The sequence below is a fragment of the Larus michahellis genome, chromosome 10 (genome assembly GCF_964199755.1).
Source record: "Larus michahellis chromosome 10, bLarMic1.1, whole genome shotgun sequence".
Taxonomy (NCBI): Eukaryota; Metazoa; Chordata; class Aves; order Charadriiformes; family Laridae; genus Larus; species Larus michahellis.
In genome coordinates this window covers 16,638,993-16,660,668 of record NC_133905.1, presented here as the reverse complement: position 1 = coordinate 16,660,668, position 21,676 = coordinate 16,638,993, and the positions used below count along the sequence as shown (strand labels likewise).

The 21,676-nt window shown below is 41.4% G+C and overlaps 1 protein-coding gene across 2 annotated transcripts in view; it reads left to right on the top strand.

The window, feature by feature from the left end:
• FGD5 (FYVE, RhoGEF and PH domain containing 5) overlaps positions 1–21,676 on the top strand; it is a 101,874-nt gene that overhangs the window by 64,086 nt on the left and 16,112 nt on the right. The window contains exons 7-13 of one of the 2 annotated variants that reach the window (XM_074602703.1): positions 1,067–1,223; positions 1,804–1,888; positions 4,862–4,912; positions 6,464–6,522; positions 12,717–12,788; positions 14,304–14,372; positions 21,459–21,542. In XM_074602703.1, the coding sequence (XP_074458804.1) occupies positions 1,067–1,223; positions 1,804–1,888; positions 4,862–4,912; positions 6,464–6,522; positions 12,717–12,788; positions 14,304–14,372; positions 21,459–21,542 (577 nt within the window). Of the gene's footprint in view, positions 1–1,066; positions 1,224–1,800; positions 1,889–4,861; positions 4,913–6,463; positions 6,523–12,716; positions 12,789–14,303; positions 14,373–21,458; positions 21,543–21,676 lie in introns of both variants that reach the window. The other variant, XM_074602702.1, reaches the window with a different exon arrangement.

Below are 21,676 nucleotides of genomic sequence, written 5' to 3'. Positions count from 1 at the left end.
GTCAAAGCACACAAGAAAAGAAAAGGCTAAAGGTAACTGTAAATTGGTTCATGTCCACGAAGGGACTGTTACAAATGGCAGAAAGACTTAAAAAATTTCATCATTGATTTATGATTTATACACTCATACACATAAACAGAAGTGGTGTTTCCAGCTGGGATCTAAAATGACTTGTTGTGTCCTAAAGAAGTCACAGCATCACAGCCCTACTCTAGTAGCATGCTGCCTTTTCCCTAAGACAAAAGGGAGACAACTGGAAGTACCCTAAGATTCTGTGCAGAACTACTCTGTGGCACTGGGGAAAAAAGATGGCTGCACTGCAAACGCTGCCAACAGAACAGAATGACACATGGCACAGGGCTGCACTCATACAGGTTCCCAGGTCACCGCCACCCCTGAACCTTCCAGTAAGTCCTTCCCTGTGTCTGCGTTCACCCAGACACTGTGTTGCTCTAACACGCCCAGGAACTTATATTGCTCTCTCAACTAGGATTACTCTTATGTGATCTCAAATTTTGTCCTGTTCTCTCCTTGTTCATGCTTCGTAAATATTTCAATATTGTGCTACTGGGTGCTGTGACAGATGATGGTGGGGCACTGCGAAGAAGGGGGCAATGAAGGAGAGCTGAAGATATGATGTCACAACTGAAGAGGTTATATTATCCCCCACAACCAGTGCTAAAAGCACTGCAGCAGCTGGAAAGTCTGTTTAGAGAAGCAGAAGCTGTGTCCAGAAAGGAGACATTCTCCCCACTAGGGACACACAGTGCTGCCATGGCAAAGGCACAGCCGAAGGATCAGCCCCTCATGGAGCCCGTTCTACAGCAGCCCATTTTGTTGTCCAGCATGTCAGCGAAGCACTCCCTCGTTCCTGCCATCGGTGGTTGGACTCGATGATCTGAAATGTCCCTTCAAATCTAGGCAATTCTATGATTCTGTGATTTAACCTAGGCTTTAGCTGCACAATGTCCTTAGCCACTGTGGGTCTAATACAATGAGAAAGAAGTATGGCTCCTCTTCTTTCGTATTTATTTATTTGCTGCTTCTTTTCTTTCTGTGGCTTTAGGGAGGAACACCAGAAGGTTGCTGATGTTTTTCTCTCCAGAAAATCAAGGCTGAATCACCACACAGCATACATTATGCAGTTTGATAGGAATTTGGCTTTGCTAGATGAAACCTGCCTTAAATATTCCCAACTGGCTACCATAATTCAGGAGTTTGAGGTAAGTCTCCCATGTTTTTTTAGCTGCACTAATGAATGGTTGCTACTTCTTTTCCATCTGTGTATTAAATCAGATCACAACCTCACTTTATTTTCTTGTAAACATTCTCTGGACATTCAGTTCCAACTCAATCACATGGAGATCCTTTGCTGTATTTTGCTCAATTCCATGTCTTGAAATAAGATACTAAAAAGTTGCAGGCAGAATAATCTTTCAGTCCAGAAAAGGACCAACAATGACAAGCGTCACTGAGATACGATACCTCTGTCTTCACATGCCACCCTAAAATCTTTATCCATCCTTTACCTTCTTAATCGTATTCGCTTTCCTCCCTTTACCGTCTGAGTCCAAACTATTTGTGAATGATGGCATACAAAAGAAACTGTTTACAGTACTTCTTTGTGGTCATAAAGACAATACCCCCTAGCAAGCCTGGTAAACTGGGAATGATTCAGTGGAATTTGTGCATGCAACTGGTAGCAAAATTTCCTAGTACACATCACATGGAGACAACAGTTTGCTGCTGAACTCACACATCCCTGATCTTTGTGTTTCCTTTCCCTTCCATTGAGGACAGCAGAGTTCTGGTGGCAGCCCTCAGAGTGTGAAACACCAGCTTTTGAAAGTGGTGCAGCGAGTCTTCCAGTACCGTGTGCTGCTCACAGGTCAGTCACTCTCAAAGGTACTCAGTGGAAACCCTCCCATGATGTTCTGTGCCTCCACTGTGCTATTCAGCTAAAATAGCGCTGAAGCAGTGTGGGATTTCCTGCGAACTCCAATATGCTTAGTACAGGATTCAGGAAATACCAGGGAGCCTGGGAAGCAGCAGGCACTTCTTCAGCACAACCACGCTGAAAGGTCACAAAAAAGTGTAAAGTCAGGTGCTTTTAGCTATTCCTTCTTGGCTTTTTCCTTTTGTGAATTAGGAGAGGCAGAGGTAAGCCTCATTGCCAGCAAACAGGCTTGATTTTTTTTGTATCAAGGGCAATTATCAGAGACAGTAGGGGACAGTAATCCTCAGCAAGGGGACTCCGCACTGCATCCTGTGTGACAGTGGCAAGCACCATCTCCTTCTACTCCATCAACAAAGCAGTTACCCAGTATTGCACCCTAAGCCCTAGGTACAGTACACCGAAGACTAGTGGTAAGTTTAAGTCAAAATCCCAGTCCAATTTCTCTGCATAGTAGGAGTCAGAGATCCAAATCTACATTAACAGTGCATTTACAGATTTTACATTTGCAGTAACGCCTTCCCTTTACATTCAGGACCATATATGTCACTCCCACCTGGAGTCTCTCCAAGGGGGGTTGTATTCCCTGGGGTGGCACATTCTCTGTAAGCCACAGCAAATCTAGCAAGTCTGAGCCAGCGAGGGGAGCAAACTTTCTGGAGCAGGATGTGTCTCCTAGAAAGAATTGTGAAGTTTAGGGTTGTAACTAACGAACTGGTTAGGGAAGGAAATGGTGAAACGTAACAATGAATCTCAGTGTTGTCAAGTAATTTAGTCAGATCAGAACACAAAAGAGCAGGGATCCATAGACATAAAGATGGGGAAATGCTTTGGGAGTATGTATATGTGTGGGTGGAGAGGGATGCAAGATGAGTTATGCGTGGGACAGTAAAAAGGAAGCCATAAACCCTGCCCATACTCAACAGCCGATGAAGGGCACAGCATATTAGAAGGAACTCCTGTAAATGCAGCAGAACAAAGTGACCATATGAAATTTTTATTCACAGCACAGATTAGCAGCAGTTTCGTCTTGCTCCAGACACTTTGATCAAGGATGCGACTCATTATTCACAGCTGGTTTTGCTTTTTTAGTACGAGCAATACAAATGAACACCGGATGCCAATAATAGGACTTTTTTTTCTGTCTGACTTGCTTCCCTCTCTGGGCGTGTCTACAGTAAGGGCAACTTTCCAGACTTGCGGGTTGCAGTACTTAGTAGTCTCACATCATCCTCACAGTGTTTTTAGTGCATGCACACAAATGCTGCATCTAAGAAAAAAGGAGTTGGCATGTCCCTGCCAGAAATGCTCCATTTTCTCTGCCCATTTCTGTGGTCCGCAATGTAAACTGCAAACATGAAGCATGGTATTTTGTGAGAGAACTGGAAGGGTTTCAGTGCAGTTCCAGTGATTGGATTCCATCTATGCTTGAAGCAACCTGAGCTCCTCCTTGTCCCAGCTACTGGCACTAACGGGGAAAATGAAGGCTTTTGTGTGTAGTGAGATAAGGTCTGCTGGATAAAGATATTCCAGAAAATAGGTTTACTGCTTCAGTTCTTTACCTCAAGAAACCAAGCCCCTCTTTGCCTGCTAGGACAGTGTGGGTCTGAAACAGTGCAGTCCTTCAGATTCTTTAGACGTCATTAAAAAAATTAAAATATGCAGGTGTACTTGTGTGTTTATAACTGGCTGTTTCTACCAGATAAGGAAGGGTACTTTATGAGGATATCGGTTGCCAATTACTGCACTACAGCCAAAAGGAGTTGCCCACTCAGTTAAATGTCCATAGCCAAGGACAGAGCTTGCAGCTGTGAAAAGGAATGCTAAATATTGCCTGATAGATAACACTGCACAAATCCTTCCCGCTTGACTGAGTACAGGAAGATGCTTTCCTGAATGCATGTAAAAGCCAGGTAGATTTCAGGACGCTAGGGATGGCACAGCACTGGAAAGAGGAATGTATATGGGTAGGACACTCAAGGGAATGGATATCCATGCACAGCACCACTCTCAGCACAGAGGCCTATGTTCTTGGATGCAGAATTTAGGAGCCTGGATTCATCAGAAAGATAAGAATGAAGTATTTCAGGATTAGGGTTTTAAAATGGTGGCACTTATATACTACAGTAATTGAAAGCATAAACACCCAGATGATCCAAGACAAGTAGTCCAAATAAAACTTAAAGGTTTGTATATAATGCAAATATAATTCCTGTAAATGTAAGTGATATTCTGTGTATTTTACAGAACCTATTTTCAGAATGTGATTAAGTTCAGTAGTAATCATTGAACTCTGCATGTACAGAACCAGGGTCCCCTTACTGTGTCTATAAAATTCATATAATTCATTTACTATAAATATAGAAAGTCCATCATTACAGCCAACACCATTCATACAGATGGGAAAATATAATTCATTCAAAGAACAATTATTTGTAAAGTTGTGCTACTCAGCAGTTCTCTTGGCTAAGAAACAAGGAAATATTTTTGTCACTCTCTGTGTATTCATTTATACCTGACAAGTTATGCGATGAGTCCAAATCTGTATCAATTGTATCAATGCTCTTGCATTGACTCTCAAAGCAGAACGCAGACAAAGATGAGTTTTGCTTTGGAAAGAGGCTATATGCACTTAATTATTTAGGAATAAAATGATATGGGACATTGCTGTGGATGCCCCATCCCTGCAGGTGTTCATGACCAGGTTGGACAGGTCTTTGAGCAACCCGGTCTAGTAAAAGATGTCCCTGCTCATTGCAGGGGGGTTGGAGCTAGGTGATCTTTAAGGTCCCTTGCAATTGAAACCATTCTATGATTCGTATTTTGTTTTAGCTAATAACACTACAAATTATGTGGATCTCTGTTCTGATTAATGGATGTCTATGCTTGTTTGATTATCTTCTACAGATTACTTGAATAATCTTTGCCCTGACTCTACAGAGTATGAAGCCACACAAGGTAAAATGAAATGGGTAGAATAAAATTGTGCTTTGCTAACTCTGCTTCTAAAGAGGTACAAGATCTATACTAGTAGTATATGGAAGAGGATTGTTTTCAAGATTTTGTGTTAATAGGTTAGATGTAAGATCTATAAGAACTGATTACTAATATAGACAAATTATTTAGGGCAAGAACCCTTTATTTTTTTCATTGAAACAAGTGGGCTCCCTATGGTTTTGACATGATGAACTTACAGAAGAAATTACCATCTATACAAGCACAGTACAGACATTGTAATTCTGCCCCAGTCATCGGGTAAATCCTAGTCCTCTTTGGCTCTGTCCATATTTGGCCTTGTCATTGTAAAGTCAGTTGGGATGGTTCCACCTGCGTGTTTGTGTACCGTTATCTATGGTATGCCTGCTGTGCTCTGTGAACTTTGGAGAAACCTGGGAGGTTTGAAATATCTATCTGTATTCTGGATTCCTTAAGCCTAAGTTAATTTGTAAGACATTGCATAAAAATCAGTTCTGCGCAATCAGGGACAAATCCAGCTGTTCAGCTGCTAACACCGTCCCTTCCGATACATCAGTTGTCTCACTCCCACTGAAATCAAAGCAGGGTTTAGCTGTGGCTTCAGTGGTAGTAGCTTCCAGGCTGGGGTAAGCAGGAATAACTTTGCATTAATGAAACCAGTTCACCTCTCTGTTACGCTGAGTGTAAATCCAAACCAACTCATAGCAATAAGGTCTGATTGAAGGTCAGCCCATTCTGACCAAGAGTAGAGTCCTGTGCAAGATTTAGGACCCTAGTTACTAAGAATCTATACCAGTAATTTAAACAAGGACAGGGCAGACACTCAAGCCCTGTGGCCACAATTGCCTCTCCTGGTTGTGGTTAGCACACGCTTGCCACATTTCTGGCCAGCAGTGGCTACCATGTTCCCAGATTATGCCCAGAAACAGATGCCTGTTCCACAGAAGAAGAGATTTGAGATAAGAACCTGAGCCACGTTATGCCACTGCTGTAGGGCCAGCAAACATTCCCTGGCCCAGGCTATTTGCCAGTGGAGAATCCAGGTGTTAATTCATGTCCCCACTTCATACACACTTCTGTCAGAAAGGGATGACCTGTCCTCTCCCTCAGCAGTAAAGGGAAACAGATCACTTTAGATTCCCATGCTTTTGGATGACTAAAGCTGGGTTACATTAATCAATCCCTACTACAAGCTCCAATTGTCAAAAATCTGCAACTAGAAAACATCACAAAAAGATTTTGTGCCATGCTAGGTGCTTAAAAAGGACCTCATGAGTTGTCTTGGTCAGCACAAGTATGATGCAGAGTTTCACACAAGAGAATGGTGAAGGGAAGGGGAACTGACAGCACTGTGCTGTGTCTTAAATTTGCTAGGCAGTTGCATTCTGAAGGTGCTGAAGAAATGAAAGGAGCTGCTGCTCCTGGGGATGTTGTTCGCTTTTTTTTAGAGATGCCCTTGCAAACAGAAGGGATTTGGGTTATTTTCCAATTCGTTTATGTGATTTATGGTGTTTGCTTTGCTTTATCCCTCAGCTGCCTTATTCATTGTTTCTGAAATCACAGACCGAGCCAATGACAGCATGCTCCAAGCGGTGAGTCCTACCATGACACACGCTCTCCTGATCGGTAGTGTCTTTTCTGCTGAAGTGAATGCATATCTCTGCTAAATTCTGAAGCCTCCTCCAGGGTGAGACTCAAAGGTTTATCCAGACCTGGTTTACCGTACTGCAGATAAGGGGTAGGTCTTATGCCCTTTAATGCAGCTGTGCGACATGTAAGTCACCATAGCAAGCAGCACAAATTTTTCCCCCTCTTCAGGTTGCTGAAATGATATTTGGATCAATGAAGTGAGAGATGGGAATTTTCATAGTTCTATTTGTAGCCTGGGATGTTTTTAGATATGGAATGTTGAAGACATCACAAATGTTCTGAGTTCATTTACTTCCACAATTCTGGAATCCCATTTTATTTCAGAAGAATAGAATCATAGAATCATAGCATAGGCCATGGTTTATAGTATTGCAAATGATCACACAACCAAATAGACTGGCCAAGACTTTCATAGGCTAGAGCTCATGTCTAAATTCAGATTTAGGTATCTAGGTAAGTAATATAGTTTTCCAAAGTAATGAACAGTTTTTGTAATGTCAGTGTTATTTATTAATATCGCTTACATGATATTAGAATCCTAATGTACTGGCAAAGATAGCCTCCATAGAGCTGGTCTTATGATCATTTGTTTCCAAGGACCTAGGTCTGATTTTTGTCTAAGATGACAGGGGTTTTCTATTGACATCAGTAAGAAGCAGTGTTGGGAGGCGCAGGAGGCAGCAGAGAGACCGTCAGATACAGGATCTGTATCAGATACAGCAGGTTCCAGAGGAATTCAACTTGCTGGACCTTTTGATAACTAAAGGCACTGCCTTTGTTTTTATCATACTAGCCACTCACACCTGCAGCTAAGTTCTGTACTGAGGTCCATGTTTGCTTTAGCTGCACAGACCTAGGATTCAGCTCAAGTAGTTAGAAAGAAGCAGTCTAATGAAATGTTACTCAGTAAGTCCATAGTTTCAGAGTCATTCTGTAAAGAGGCCACATCACATTTCTTTTTCTGATAAAACCCTCGGCTTGTTAGACCTAGAAAATAGTCATAATACAGACCAAAATTTCAAAAAATGCCATTTTTAAGCACATCTTTTCAAGGCATTTAGATTACCAAGGAGTATGTGCAGTTGCTAAGGCAGATGTTGACTATTATGTGGTTTGTGTTCAACAGCATCTATGTTAGAGAACAAAGCACCTCAGTCCAAGCATCCTGCATTTCATCCAATAGTGAGTGATTACACTGAAGTGTTTCTTTCTCAAAAGGTGTCTCATCTTAAGTATTTTATCATTGCATTGGGTCACAGGGATTTCAAGTGATTGGGAATGTATCATATCTTTTGGGAATCTTTCGCACTTTATTTCTCATTTGAACATTGCTGAATTTAACATCCTGCATTGGGATTTTGCTGTGCCTTTGCTAAATTAAAAATCTCTTTGGCATTGCAAACATCCTTCCCTCTGGTTAATTACAGATGGCATTCAATTCACTTCTTTATTATTTCATTTACTGAGCAGAGAGAGGGTTGTTAATAATTACTCAGGAACCAAAACATGAAATTGAAGAGACAAAGAGAAAAAAAACCTGGGCATCAATGCAGACAAAGGGAAGAAATGAAATGTCAACCCTTGTTAGTAAGATCTTGTTTTCAGGGAGGATTTTAAGGTTGAAGGAATGAATGCAGAGGAATTGTTAGGGAAAGACACATGTTGGAGGCCACCACAGCTACGCACCAGCACTGCTGAGTCAGCATATTCCCTTTAACACCTTTGCCCTCTGCAGGGGAATGGAAGCTCTGGGTGAAGCAGTGAATTCAGACTGTGTTACATAGTAAAAACGCAGTAGGTCAACTAGATGAAGGACATTTTTTTGCAACAGCTTGGGAAGTAAGAAAGAAAGAGTCTCAAAATCCAAGGTGCCCTTTGTCTTCTAAAACTGAAGCTTTCATGCTTTGCCCAGAGAAGTGGAAGCATCTGCTTGCAGCAAATGAACCCAGAGCCAAGAATGTTGACTTTTGCTCACATCTGGAAATCTCTGCTGCTCAGGTTTAAAAGCCATGTCTCTGATACGCGTGCCGAGGTCATAGCTGGAGCCCGTGCGTTCATGGGCTGTTTCAGAGCACCAAGTTCAGTGAACTTGTCAGCAGACAGCCTGAACACCTTTGCTAAGTGTAAACACTGATCTCTTGGGTTGCTTACTCTCAGCTTTATTTAAAGATGCTTTGGGTATCGGCACAAACTATTTTGTCATCAGCCATTATAGTAAATAGGATAGGGACAAAAGTTGGGAGGGAAGTCTTTGTAGATTAAATGGTAGTTGCATTACAGCCAAACATAATGGAGAAGAGGGAGAAGGAAAGGAGAGAGAAAGAAGCATAGCAGAGAAGCAAGCTGCAGGGAAACAATGATGTTCATACAGACTAATTCTGAATGATGTTCAGCATTGACAGCAATAACCAGTAGTTAATTACTACATAAACACTACTCTGTTACCAAGACAAAAGAACAGATGTAGATTGCAGGAAGGATGTAGTCTAACAAGTCTAGAGTTGTATCATAAAAAGAAATGTAATCTGGCTACTCTACAGAATGACTCTGAAACTACAGACTTACTGAGCAAAGTTTTTAACAGGTTTGATTCTGATTTTCTTTCTCCTCAGGCAAAGAGTTTATAATCATACTTCTCCATTACTAAAGCATTCTTTGTACTAAAATAATAAATATTTCATCATAAAGCCGAGATGTCAGGAAAAGCTTCCACAGTAATCTCAGAGCTTTAATGATACCTGTATTAGAGGTTGGGAACTGTAAGAGCTCAGTTCCTAACAGATCAATGTCACACGTCTTTATCTGGCATCTGTGCTTCCTTAGATTTCACTCAGATTTATGGGAGATTTGTATGAATACTTTTCTGAAGTTAGAAGTATACATTGTTGGCCAAAATCAAATTTGTTGTGTTGCATTACCATGCAATGATTTTATCTCCACTAAGCCATGCTTTAATTTGAAGAACATCACCATATCATCTGGGTTTTACAGATGTCACAGACTATATAATAATTGCTATTAACAATGTCTGTTTTGGAACAATTTCATCGCAAATTCCACATAGATTTTTACCCTTCATTTTTTATCATATCATCAGAGCACATCTGCCCTTTTCCAAAGCTGTGGCCTGGAAGAGATGAAACAAAATTTCCTTCTTTCCCATTTGTGTGAATGCTGTGGGTTTTGTGAAGGTGCAGGTTCATAAGAATCAAGTTCAATATTCTGCTAAATCAGAGACTGTTCTTCTGAATTAATATCCCATTCACAAAAGCCACCGTTCTTTTCTGTCTCTCATATTTTAAATAACACAAAGAATTTAAGAAGTTACTCTAATTACAGAACAAACCGAACAATGTCACTCGAGACAGAGCATTAATAACTTGTCATGTATCTGGTTGAAGTTCTAAGCAATAATTTAGACTTCGCATATACCTGGAAGGAGGAAGATTTCTGCTGCCACTTATCAACTCATCAAACTGCACTCCAGAAATCTGATAGGAGCATTGAATTATCATCTACATTTTCTGCAGAATATCAATGATTTATTATTAGCTTTTTTGGTTTCATGACAGTAACACTCTATCAGTTTTTCCCTAGGAACTATTAACCCAGGATTTTCAGACGCATTATGATATTAACTATCTCCACAGCATTTTAATCGAGCAGGAAAGTATTATTCGCAATTCACAGATGTGCAAACAGAGGCATAAGGCATACCGTCACCACACAGCATTAAGTCTATCTGTAACTCTAGGAGACATTCAGTACTTGAACTAAGCAGGGTTTGTATTGCTCTCTGAACTTCTACAATCTGTTAGAGGCCCTGAGATGCTAAGAGCTATAAATCATTGTTGCTATTAACAGCTGGTGAATTCCTTGGGGAGGCGTTTCTCCTGCATAGACATAATGATAATATGATGGAAGCTGCAGTTCACCACTAAAATGGTCAGAGAAGGATTTCAGCCACCCACCTCTGCAGTACTATTCGTGTGGAGCTTTGTTTTCATTTTTTAATCATAGCTTGTGAAGGATATTTGAAAGGACAGTGAAGACAGTTTTAAGGAGAATGAAGAAAACTGTACAAACAGGGAATTTTAGGGAAACTATAGCCCTCTCAGCCGCCCACATTCGCGGATAAATCTCTGTCCTTCACATGTGATGGCTGTTTGACTTCCTACAGGAAATGAGTTTGATACATCTCTGTCCATTTCCTGGTGAACATGTGTCCGTATTGCAAACGTCAGCATTACAACAGGCGCCTCTGCCAGCAGCCCTAGGAAAAGCTGCGGTGTATCTGAGGGGCAGCAACTTCTCCTCTCACTCTTGTAGAAACCGCAGTGAGTAGCACTAAAATTGGCCATGAGTGTGCTCACAGGAGGGCACTGCCTTTTCTGCAGATGAAGAACACGTTTCCATTGTGGAAGCTGTCAATTTGACAAGTTTTGCTAGGGCTAAAATACCCTTTAGTGATGGGGAAGTCCTTTGCAAATGTCTTCTGGAAGTGTCAGCTGTCCCATGTTCCCTGGTATTTCCTGTGCTATTAGTTTATACATACTGTTTCCATTTTGCTGGCCTATAGTATTTTAGAAGTGACCTGAAAAACTCCATTTGTTACTTCCTGCATTGCCAAAGAGATACTTAGCTGAATTTCTTGAAAATGTGTCAATGCCAATTACATTGCATGGTCACAGTGCAGCCCTGTGCTGGTCGAGGCTTGTAGGTGTTTCTGTATGTTTGCTATGCAGTTACTGATTAAGAACTAAACTTAGTATCATGCTAAGCAAATGTAATATTTCACCAGGGCAGTAACATACGGAGGTTATTTTAGGCTTATCTCAAACAGCAAGCCGAGATAGGTACATTAATTATGTTAGCTGAAATCCAGGGTAAATTAGCCTTGACAGACCATCGTGTTGACATGGATATGCTCTTTCTGGTAGCTGTGATAGCTTTCCTAATTAGCTGGTTCCGTAGACAGCACTGATTTGTATCAGGCAGATACATTGTACGATCTAATCGAGTCTAACTAAGCCCAGGGGTATCTTAATGCCAGTCAATGGAGCATAGGAAAACAGACCATAATCTGTCATAGCAGAAAACTGTAGTCAAGGGCTGCCAGGTCATGAAGCTATATCAAATATGGTCCTTAGTCTGTAGTTTATCTGGGTGTGTAGATGAGGATTTAGGATACAATGACTAACTTAGACAAGAGGCTCATAATTTTTAGACATATTCCAGTGATGAGTCATTGCTGCTGTGCAGCCCATTTTACTGTTCTGATCAGATAAAACCACAGCTGAATCCTCAGCACAAGCCTTGGTTTTAGCAGGAGAATTTGAAGGAGATCTAAAAAGACCCTAGCAATATCGCAAAGGTGCAGACATCCCTTCTTCCTCCTTTGTATGTCCATCCAATACCATCTTTTTTTATGAGAGCACAGTCTTAGCTAGATTAGATTAATCTTATTTACCATCTTCATAGATAAGTTCATGCCACAAGCCAGTGCCCACTGACTGTGCTTTAAGGCCAGGTAGGCAGTTAATAGTATCAGAGTTTGATAATGAACTTCCTGATCCTTGCAAAGCAGTAAAACAGAAATGCAGCTTCACTGCCTGCTTACTAGTTAACCTTCTAAACCCCCTATTGCAAAGCCATTAATCCATTATCATAGAATGTAAACCTCCAGATAATCCTAGCAACAGTCTTATAGTATCAAAGAATGCTTTGGATTATTCATGGCATGCCACTAATGCACAGGCCTTTGGAGCAGATACTGTACTTTGCCTCTTCTTCCAGTTTATTAGTTCACAGAGCAAGAAAGTCAGCAAAGAGGCCAATGTATAAATACCGTATGGAGTGAGCAGGCCCTTTTGAAGCTGAACCAAGGTATCAGAGGTAATGGGAGTGTAGAAGGTCACGGCAGATGTGAATGCAGGTGACGGGGTTTTATAAAACCTGTAAGACTGGAAGAAGACCACCTGGGCATAAAATCCCTGGTCTCAGTTCTCTCCGAAACCTAATTCTGAAATACCACTTTTAGACAAATAAAATGGTGAGGAGGGGTGAGGGAAGGTTTCTCTGCTTGTCTAAAGAACTGTCATCATACAATCTCCTAAACGCTGTTTCTCTCCCCCAGGAAAACTTGCAGAAGCTGGTACACATTGAGCACAGTGTGAGAGGGCAGAGTGGCCTCCTCCAGCCAGGAAGGGTGAGTGCTGCAGGCAGACCTATGCTGATAAGGGCATTGTTTCCGGCCAGCTATATCTCTGATTGTGTGGATGGCCAGATTTCAGACGCCTACAGGTGTTGTTTACTGAGCTACTGTGATAAGCGTTGGAGCGCTGGTCTGTGTAAAAAGCCATTGCTCTGGCAGTGTGCAGAGAGATGTGCTGAGACCTTCAGGCTGGGAAAGACATGCATTGCCCCTGCTTTGACACAGAGCAGCCATTTGACGTTTCACTCCAGCTGTCCTCAGCCACCCCATGTGTAGTGTGTTTTGATGGAGCTGCTGTTTTTCTCCCTGTATACTCCTGTTGAAAGGCTGTAACACTAGCAGGAATCACTTGCAGCCTGGAAAGGTTCAGAGTTTTATTTGGCTGAGTAAGAACCTTAAATTAGGGGAAATTATTTGTTTTCAAATTTTTATTCTCACCATTCCCCAGTGGTGCTTTTAATGCAAGACATCATTTTTAAGCAACACATGAACAGAAATGTGGGAAAGCGTATAGCTCTGTCTTGCCATCCACATCAAATGCAAATTTCTTCTCCTGGCTTTCAAACCTGTCCAGTTTCCGCAGCTGCAACCTGTCTCTACGGTTCAAAATATTTCTTTCTTGAATTCTGCGACTCTCCATTTCCCACCAGTCCACCAATATCTTTAGCAAAACTCATGAAGCAATTTTCAAGGCATGCGTACTCATAGTGTAAGAATCCTCATCAGCCAAATACTGCAGTCAACCTCTAATTTGTCTGTAACATCAGTATTCTCACTTGCCCTTGCCAGGTGATGCTTTAACAAATTCTGCAAAGCCAGCATACAGAATTTACAGTCTCTTTGATTAAATTGTTCTAGAGTGGAAAACTACACCAGATTCTGTTCTCCATCCAAAAAGAGTAGATGACAGTTAATTCACTGATGTAGTTCTGTTATTCTAGACTTTTTCAAATGTTACTGTAATCAAGTTATAGTATGCTGATTTAGCTGCTTACGTACATGGTCCTATACTTACATACATAGTAACAATATGGACTGACCAAGTATTATGTTTGCAAACATGTATAGATTATGCATGCAGGCATAGTTATTTGGACGTAGCATGCTGAAACCCGAGGTTTCAGCTGTTCTTTTTGGTCTGTCTTTTTTAGAGGATTTTTAAAGACAAGAGTTCTTTTCTGAAGCCCATTGCATGTTAGCTTTGCAATCTGTGACAGTCGCCTCTGAGCACAGTTCATGGTGCAGAAGCAGTGGGCTCAGGACAAGTGGGTTTCCAACCCATTTGGTTCCGATACAAACGCAAGCCACAAAGAGCAGCAGGGCTAACCCAGGCAAAGACTAAGTCAGATCATAAGGAGTAAGGCTAGAAGCAAGTGCTGAGGTATCTATCTCTTCCTGTGCTGATGAAAACTGTTAGAGTAGCTCTTTACCCAGGAGGAATATTCTCTTTTCTCAATAAGATTTGGAATGTGAAGTCTCACAATTACAATCTGCTGTTTTCTCCTTCAGATCTTTGTTAAAGAGGGAACGCTGATGAAAGTCTCTGGCAAAAACAGGCACCCTCGTCATTTGTTCTTGGTAAGATTTCTTTTACATTTTTACTGTCTCTCTCATATCTTCTCCTGCACTTATGCAGCCCTGATCCCTGGCAGAAACTTTCAGGCTGCAAGTCATTTAACCACCAGCAGTGATGCGGTGAGTCAGTTTCTGTCGCTAACAGGGCTGAAGCCCTTTTCACACATGTCCCATCAGCCCTGCATACAGGAACACGGGCTGTGCAGCCCTCCGTTTGTGCCACAGCTACATACAGCCTTGACTAGGCCAGAATTTTGCAAAGGAGTGCAAGTTTCCAAGGTGATGAGGAGAATGGGAGTTCCTGAATACTTTCAGCAATTAAGCTTCACACTTGAAAGTCCAGCCCTAAGGCCTTAGGAGATCTGATGAGAAGCAACAGAGCACACCCTACTGCTGAAGTTTATGAAAGCTTTCTTTGAACTCAGGAGAGATTCGTATCCTTGAAGCGCAAGGACTGGGTTTTAGTTCCTGCTGTCCACATCTATGTAGATTACCTGATAACTGTGTGCATTGCCTCGGTGTAGTCCCTCTGAACACACACCTCCAGCTTCCTGTTGATTACAGCAACAATTTTCAATGTCTGTTTGCAAAATTCTTCTAAGACAGTTAAGAAAAATGAACCCTTTCATTAGCTTGCTGGAATACCCTTCACAAGGGTTCACAACCCTACTGCAAAAGTTGCGAGTATTTACAGATCAAAACAGATTAAAACCCACTGTTTTGGAGATAGGCTATTAACACTCATGCTTTCTGTTTTACGTTACACACTACATTGAGCAGTTACAGAGTGTCTGAGACTCCAGGGTCCTGAGCTCTGTTCTCAACTTTTCAGGTAGCTTATTGTGTAACCACAGGCATTTTTATGCATTTATTGGTATGATGGGGAAGATAATACTTGCCTGTGTTTTAGGAGTTTGTTACATGCTTACCTGTTAATGTTTGAAAAATTCTTAAGAGCTCCTTCTCAGAAAAGAGCCATAAAGAACTGAGCGTTACTGCTGCTATTAATATTAAAGTGCTGTTTGCAGAATTTATTTTAAAATAAATGTTTTATATGCCTGGAATACATATTTGCTGTGGCCTCTGTAAGTGCTGACAGCTTTTCACCCTGAGACCATTGTGAGAAGAGATGGCTTATTACAGAAGTCACACTACTTGCCATTAATTCTTCTTATTTCTCCATCTTATTAATATTTCCTATTGGTGCATGAGTGGCTGCACAAGCTTCTTTGCCTCCTCAGTCATGTATTGCAGTCTTATGATCAGATGGGATGGGACACAGTGCCGGCACTGCACTTTTCTGGTGGTTTCATTCGTTTCTGTGAAAATTCAGACTTTCATGTACTGAAAGTGATGTACTTCACCCAAAACTTCAAATATGAGATTGCTGCATTGCTGTTTTACTGAGTGGGCATCAATGGACTGTAGCAACAGCAATAGATGTCAAAATCATTACTTCGTTGCAGCCAAGGGAAAATGGCCATGCCAGAATCTCCAGGAACTGGTCTTAAGAAACAGTGTTCTCAGCAGCAGTAACTCTGGAGCCTACTGATGACCACTTCATAACAGATGATACTTGCTTCCTTACTGATCTCTCTTGTGAAACACTTGCCTTTGTTAGTATTACAAAAACATTTTGAAGTTGTGGCTAAAGCTGGGACCAAATTCCAAGAAGTTGTTACCATTTCATCTTCCAATCTGTTCGTAACTGACATCATAATCCACTACTATGGCAAACACCGAAGTGTCACGAACCTAGCTATTAAATGAAATAAACATTGAGAGGAAAGTAATTTGAGCTTGGGATAAACGGAGATAAATTTCAAGTAGTCCAAAATGGTTGTATCAGCTTGAAGGTCACAAGGGGCTGAAAGTATTACTGGAACAAAGAAAGCACAGAAATTAGTTTCTGGCACTTTCTAGTTTAGGAATTATTTTTGATTCCTGGGGAGAGTTCAGCTGCTCAAACCCAGATGTTAACGGCAAAAGCAGAAGTGTCTCTTGGCAACTGGAGACATTACAGTAGCCAATGTCCTGTTGTTAATAGATGCTCTCAGTATTCAGAAACAACGGTTTTTTCTTCCTTTCAGTCAGAAAGGCAAACTGTGACCAAATGTGCTGTCATGCAAAGTGTGTGGTGGAGCTAGACTAAACCACAGTAGTCACGCTCAAGAACCAAGAGACACATAAAACTGACTTCTTTTCTGCTCTAACACACTAAAGTTGCAACCCCTTCGGGCTTCCTGTATTGTGTCTCCTGTTGGGGTGGGGATGATTTGATCTTGGAAATATTTTGAAACTTATTGGCAAATATCTGCCTTTGGGTTCAGTGATTTTTTTACTCAGTCTCCTCTACCCTGAAAGCCCTTGATGTTGCAGAGCAATGCAATGTATGGTGAAATTACAGGAAAATGAGTCACTATGGAATATGGTAATTCCTGCATTAACACCTGAATGGCTTTGCATTATCTGCTTGTCACTGCTAATGCTGTGGATTCTCTGTTATGTCACCACCACTCCTGCGTTTCTTAATGGACTGTTTAGCCTGTGATACATTAAGACAACTACTACATAGCTATGGCAACGTATTTTCATCGTGGCATATAGCATCTTTACTGCATCAGTCTTCAGACCCTACCAGCTATCACTGCCAACACCTTTTTGTAACAGTCAAGGCCTGCATGAACATATCCTTCCCTCTGCCAGTGCATCTAGCCCAATCCACGTGCTATCTTGATTCTGATGCCTGGGAAAAAAACCCAACCCAAAACCCCAAGGTTAGAATAATCTCCTAAACACTGTCTCTTAAACCCCACATTTATTTAAAGCCCTTGTCTTCTAAGGACAATAGCATAACCCATTGAAGCCACTGGCAAAACTCAGGTAGGATAAGAATTTGTCCTAATGTATTGATCAAAAAAACCTTTCAGAACTGGTTTGTTTTTTGATAAGCACGAGTGTGTAGGACGCACATTCAGGGGCTTTTGATGTGCATATGTTTCTGTGGTGCATGTTGTATGTACCACAAGGGTACTTGAGCTGGCTGTTTTGTGCAGGCTGATGGTATTGTTGAATCTGGCGTTTCCTGGCAGGATGTTTGGTGAGTTTTGCTGTGCGCCTGTTTCCTGAGTCCAGTCTCTGTTTACAAGGATGTTGGGGCCTCTTTGCAGCACAGTATGGGCTGCTGACACTGGCAGGCCCCCTAACTGCCCCCCAACCACAGGACTTTGCAACTCAGACACTGTCTCTTATCTCACCCTTCCAAGAATTTCCCTACAAAGACTGCTTGTGTTGCAAGCAGGATGCGGGACACTGGTATCAAATGGGAGACTGTTTAATGCTCTAGCTGGCTGGGCTGAAGGATAGCAGTTTTTGGAGTCAGAGCTTGGAAAATGCCGTCCCAGCACACATTCAGGCTGCTCCACTGTCACTCAGGGGATGTTTAACACAGACTTGAATAGAATAACACAGGGTTCATAATGAACTACCCTTTAAAACATTCAGAAAAAACAAACACAAGGTAGGAGCTTTTAAACAGAGAGTACATTACATATGGATGCCAGCATTCAGCAGGGCATGGATAAACTTGTTTGGATCAATAAATTTGAACACTGTAGGTTAGAAAACTTGCACTGACCGCCAGTGTTACTGGGTTCCTGTCACAACAGAGAGGATTATAAAAAGAAGGGGGGGAAAAGAAAAGTAGTAACAGAAAAAAAGAAAATTAAAGACCAGACATATCCTTTCTCTGTGTTATCAGCTGTTGCTTTGGGGACTATGTGCGTGCATGGAGCAGTGCAGAACAGGAATATGTGCTCCCATATCAATATCTGAGCAGTTTGGGGAATCCCAACTATTCAAAAGTTTTCTGGCAAGGAGGAAGTGGGTCTGAATCCCAAGGACTTCTGGGAATTCCCCTAGGAGTTGTGGCAGTCGATCCCATCTACCACAGATTCCTGAGGGGTTGCAGGATCAGCTTTTATCATGGCTCAGTCCTCACTGCTTCAGGGAACAGTGTGAAGCAGGAGGACGCATGAAACCACTGGTACTGATGCTAGTTCTGACCATATCATTCATATAGCCTTCACTCAGGTCTCCAGTGGCAAAGGAGACAGCAGCAAGTGCAAACCCTTTCTTTCTTCATGAATATGTATGCCTTGCTTAGGAAGCTTTGAAATATTTGTCATAATTTCATTGTGTCAAGCTGTAGCTGGTGGGACCTCAGAGTCACAGCTCACCACTATATACTGTGGGGGAGAAAAACAGGAGGAAAAAACCTCCAATGGGCAATTATAAAGAAAAGTCATCATTAATGTTTAATAAAATCTTGGGATATTAACCAGAGCTGTCGTGACAATGGTGTGCACCAGGGTGTCATCCTGAAACATCAGTAATAAAAGAATGGGCTGCTTTTTAAAAACATTTATAACTTTTTAAATAAACAAAATAAATGGGTTTTGCTGTTCAAGAAACCCAGTAGCACGTTATGCCAGAATCCTGAAAATTTCTCTTAGGATTTCACTTCCTTGGGCTTAGTGGCCATAACTAGTTACCTTTTCTTGTGGCTTGAAACAAACCTTAAATACTAGCACTGATGAGTGGCAGAGGAAGTCCTGTTTTCTCATATAATCCTTTGAACATTCAGTAGATATCGGAATCACCAGGCAAATGTGAGATTTCACTAGTATTCTCTTATTTCGCAGAGTATTCTCTTAATGTTAGCAATAAAGTCTGCCTGCCTTTTTATCTTTTTCCCACCTGGCTGCTGGAGTCCTAGTTGCTACTACTGAAAATAAGTGAAAATAGCTTTCATCTGCTGTTCACTTAAAGGTTTACATTTGTTGCGTTTTTTCTACCTTACCCTCCCTCCTACATACTCAGTGTGTAATAGGTTGTGATGAATGTTCTGGTTATGCATAGTCCTGGTTAAACTGGGAATCATCATGTGGTCAGTACTTTGCAGGTGTCATTGTGCTGACTGGATTAACATTGGCATGAAGGGTAATTTATAGAGCAATAGGTAAATCACAGAAAAACTCTATGACAAGCCATTTGTCACCTTGTTCTAAGGAAATTCTATTGTGTTGTTGCAAAAGGACTAAATACTCCACTTTAGACTACAGAGAACATGAGACTCCTATTCTGACTTGATAGTATGCTTTTATATTCTCAGGTGAGAAGTGTTATATTAAAAGAGCTTTAAACTCCGCATGAGTTAAGACTTGCTGGAAGGACACAGAGAAATACACAGTAGAGTGGCCAGTGCAGGAGAACATGGGAGTCTTTCTGTTAAAATGTTAGAGTTAAATGTTTCATCATTTTCTTGAAAAATTTTGGCTGATTCTACTCAGTAAACTTCATTCAATTTTTAAAAGTAGTAAAATTTGGAGTAAAAGTTTTGGGGAAAGTCGGTCTTTGGTATCTTTTGCTTCACGTTAATGAGAATCTGCATTTTAAAGATGGGCAGCTAATGCACATAAGCCTGATTTGCTGTGAATCAAACAGCTACTTAATGAACTGGTGTCCACAAGTGAACTCATGGCCCTAATAAAGGCAACAACAGTTTTGCTGTTAAATCCAAGATGATAAGGATTTAATCCCATGACTATTAATTCCATGTCATTGTCCCTGCTCTGTAAGAAAGCTGAACTATGACCTTTTAAGAAAACATCCATAAGGTTCCACTTTCCATTTTTTTTTCAGGCAGGCAAATTAGTGAAAATTTTACACCAGCAGTTTTAGGTGGTCAGGCAGTACTATCAAGACCCCAACAATTCCAGTCATACCGAGTATATTATTTTATTGCCAAATCACTCTTTATTTTTCTCCCCTTTTCTCTGTGTCTCTTTTTCTTTATCACAGTTTTCCTTCCAAAATATAATATTATTACCATCCAATTGGCTACATTTAAATGCCGTTGTCACAGAGGAATCCAAGTGAAGCTCGTTTCTGTCTATTTTTTAATTTCTTGAGAATTGCTCCCTTTAAGATGCCTTGCCTCTGGCATCACACAGCATTACCTATGCCTTGCACATCTTTCTTTGTAGTACCCCAGTACAGTAATCAAGGGGCTGTCTGAGTTTATGCACATTGGTACTGATGTGAGAGGCCTGGGAAAGACAAGAAGAGAACATGACCTGCTCATTCAAGTAAAGAAGAGAATGCATGCACACAAGCGTTAATTTGGCAATGGTATGGCCCACCGATACTGCTATTCCTTCTAGTAGCAAGGGAAGGAGAGGCCAGCAAAGACCTACAAGGTCCAGTTCTGCTGTTTCATTTATTTGTTTGTTGTCACAAAGGTATAAGGCTGCAATAATGTCGATGATTAAGTTAGGCAAAGAGAAGATCTGATCCCATTTAGTATGAAGCTGTTGGAAAAACATGCATTCTGCAAGGAGCTGTGAGAACTATGGAAGTATTTGGGGTGTTAAGCTACAGATTTCTTTTCCTCATGAAATGAAAAAAGTTTCTCATTTTTGCCCTTCCATGGTCTGTGCTGTGGCCCACAGACTCAGCAAAGCTGTCATATGTCTAGGTGAGTTTTGCTAGCAGTGAAGTACAGTTCCTGCTCTCAAATATCCAAACCATTCTTCCCTGAATCATTCCTCCGGACTGTGGCACATCTTCTGACCTCCACTTCCTTTTCGCCCAGAAAATGGAAGTCCCTGAAGCCCAGCCCTACTCCTGGACTTACCGCAGCTTTATTGTAGGGTACCTTGAGAGGGTCAGAGCTGCAGCATCCTGGATAGTTAGCTGATATTGCCAGGTAGTACATGCAGTGCCTGCCTTCCCAACTTGAACATAGCATTGCCCTTAAAAGCAACTGTTTCACCCAAGCTGAATAGAAAAGAGCTGATTATCTACTTGCTTAGCCATTAGCAACAGTCAAAAATGGGAAGAAATCAAAGTCCTGGAGTTTTGTAGAAATGCAGGCTTTGACCTAAGATGTGTGGCTTGCGCCTGTCTTTAGTAACAGTCCTAGCAGTTCATCAAGTTACTGCTTGTTCTGTGTATCCCCCCCAGGAGTAATGGGCAGGCCTGCAAGCCATATTGCAAATTATTGATTTTGTCTTTCTCTTCATATAGATGAATGATGTTCTGCTGTACACATATCCCCAGAAGGATGGCAAATACCGACTGAAAAACACCTTGGCTGTGTCAGGCATGAAGGTAATGCCTCATCTGTATTATAGGCTGAAATTAAAGTTCTGTAGTGGGCTATTAGTGCTTTGCTGGTTTAGGTCTCATATCCAGCTGAGGGCAAGGGGAAACAGGGGATGGAGCTGTTATCAGGGGATTCCCTT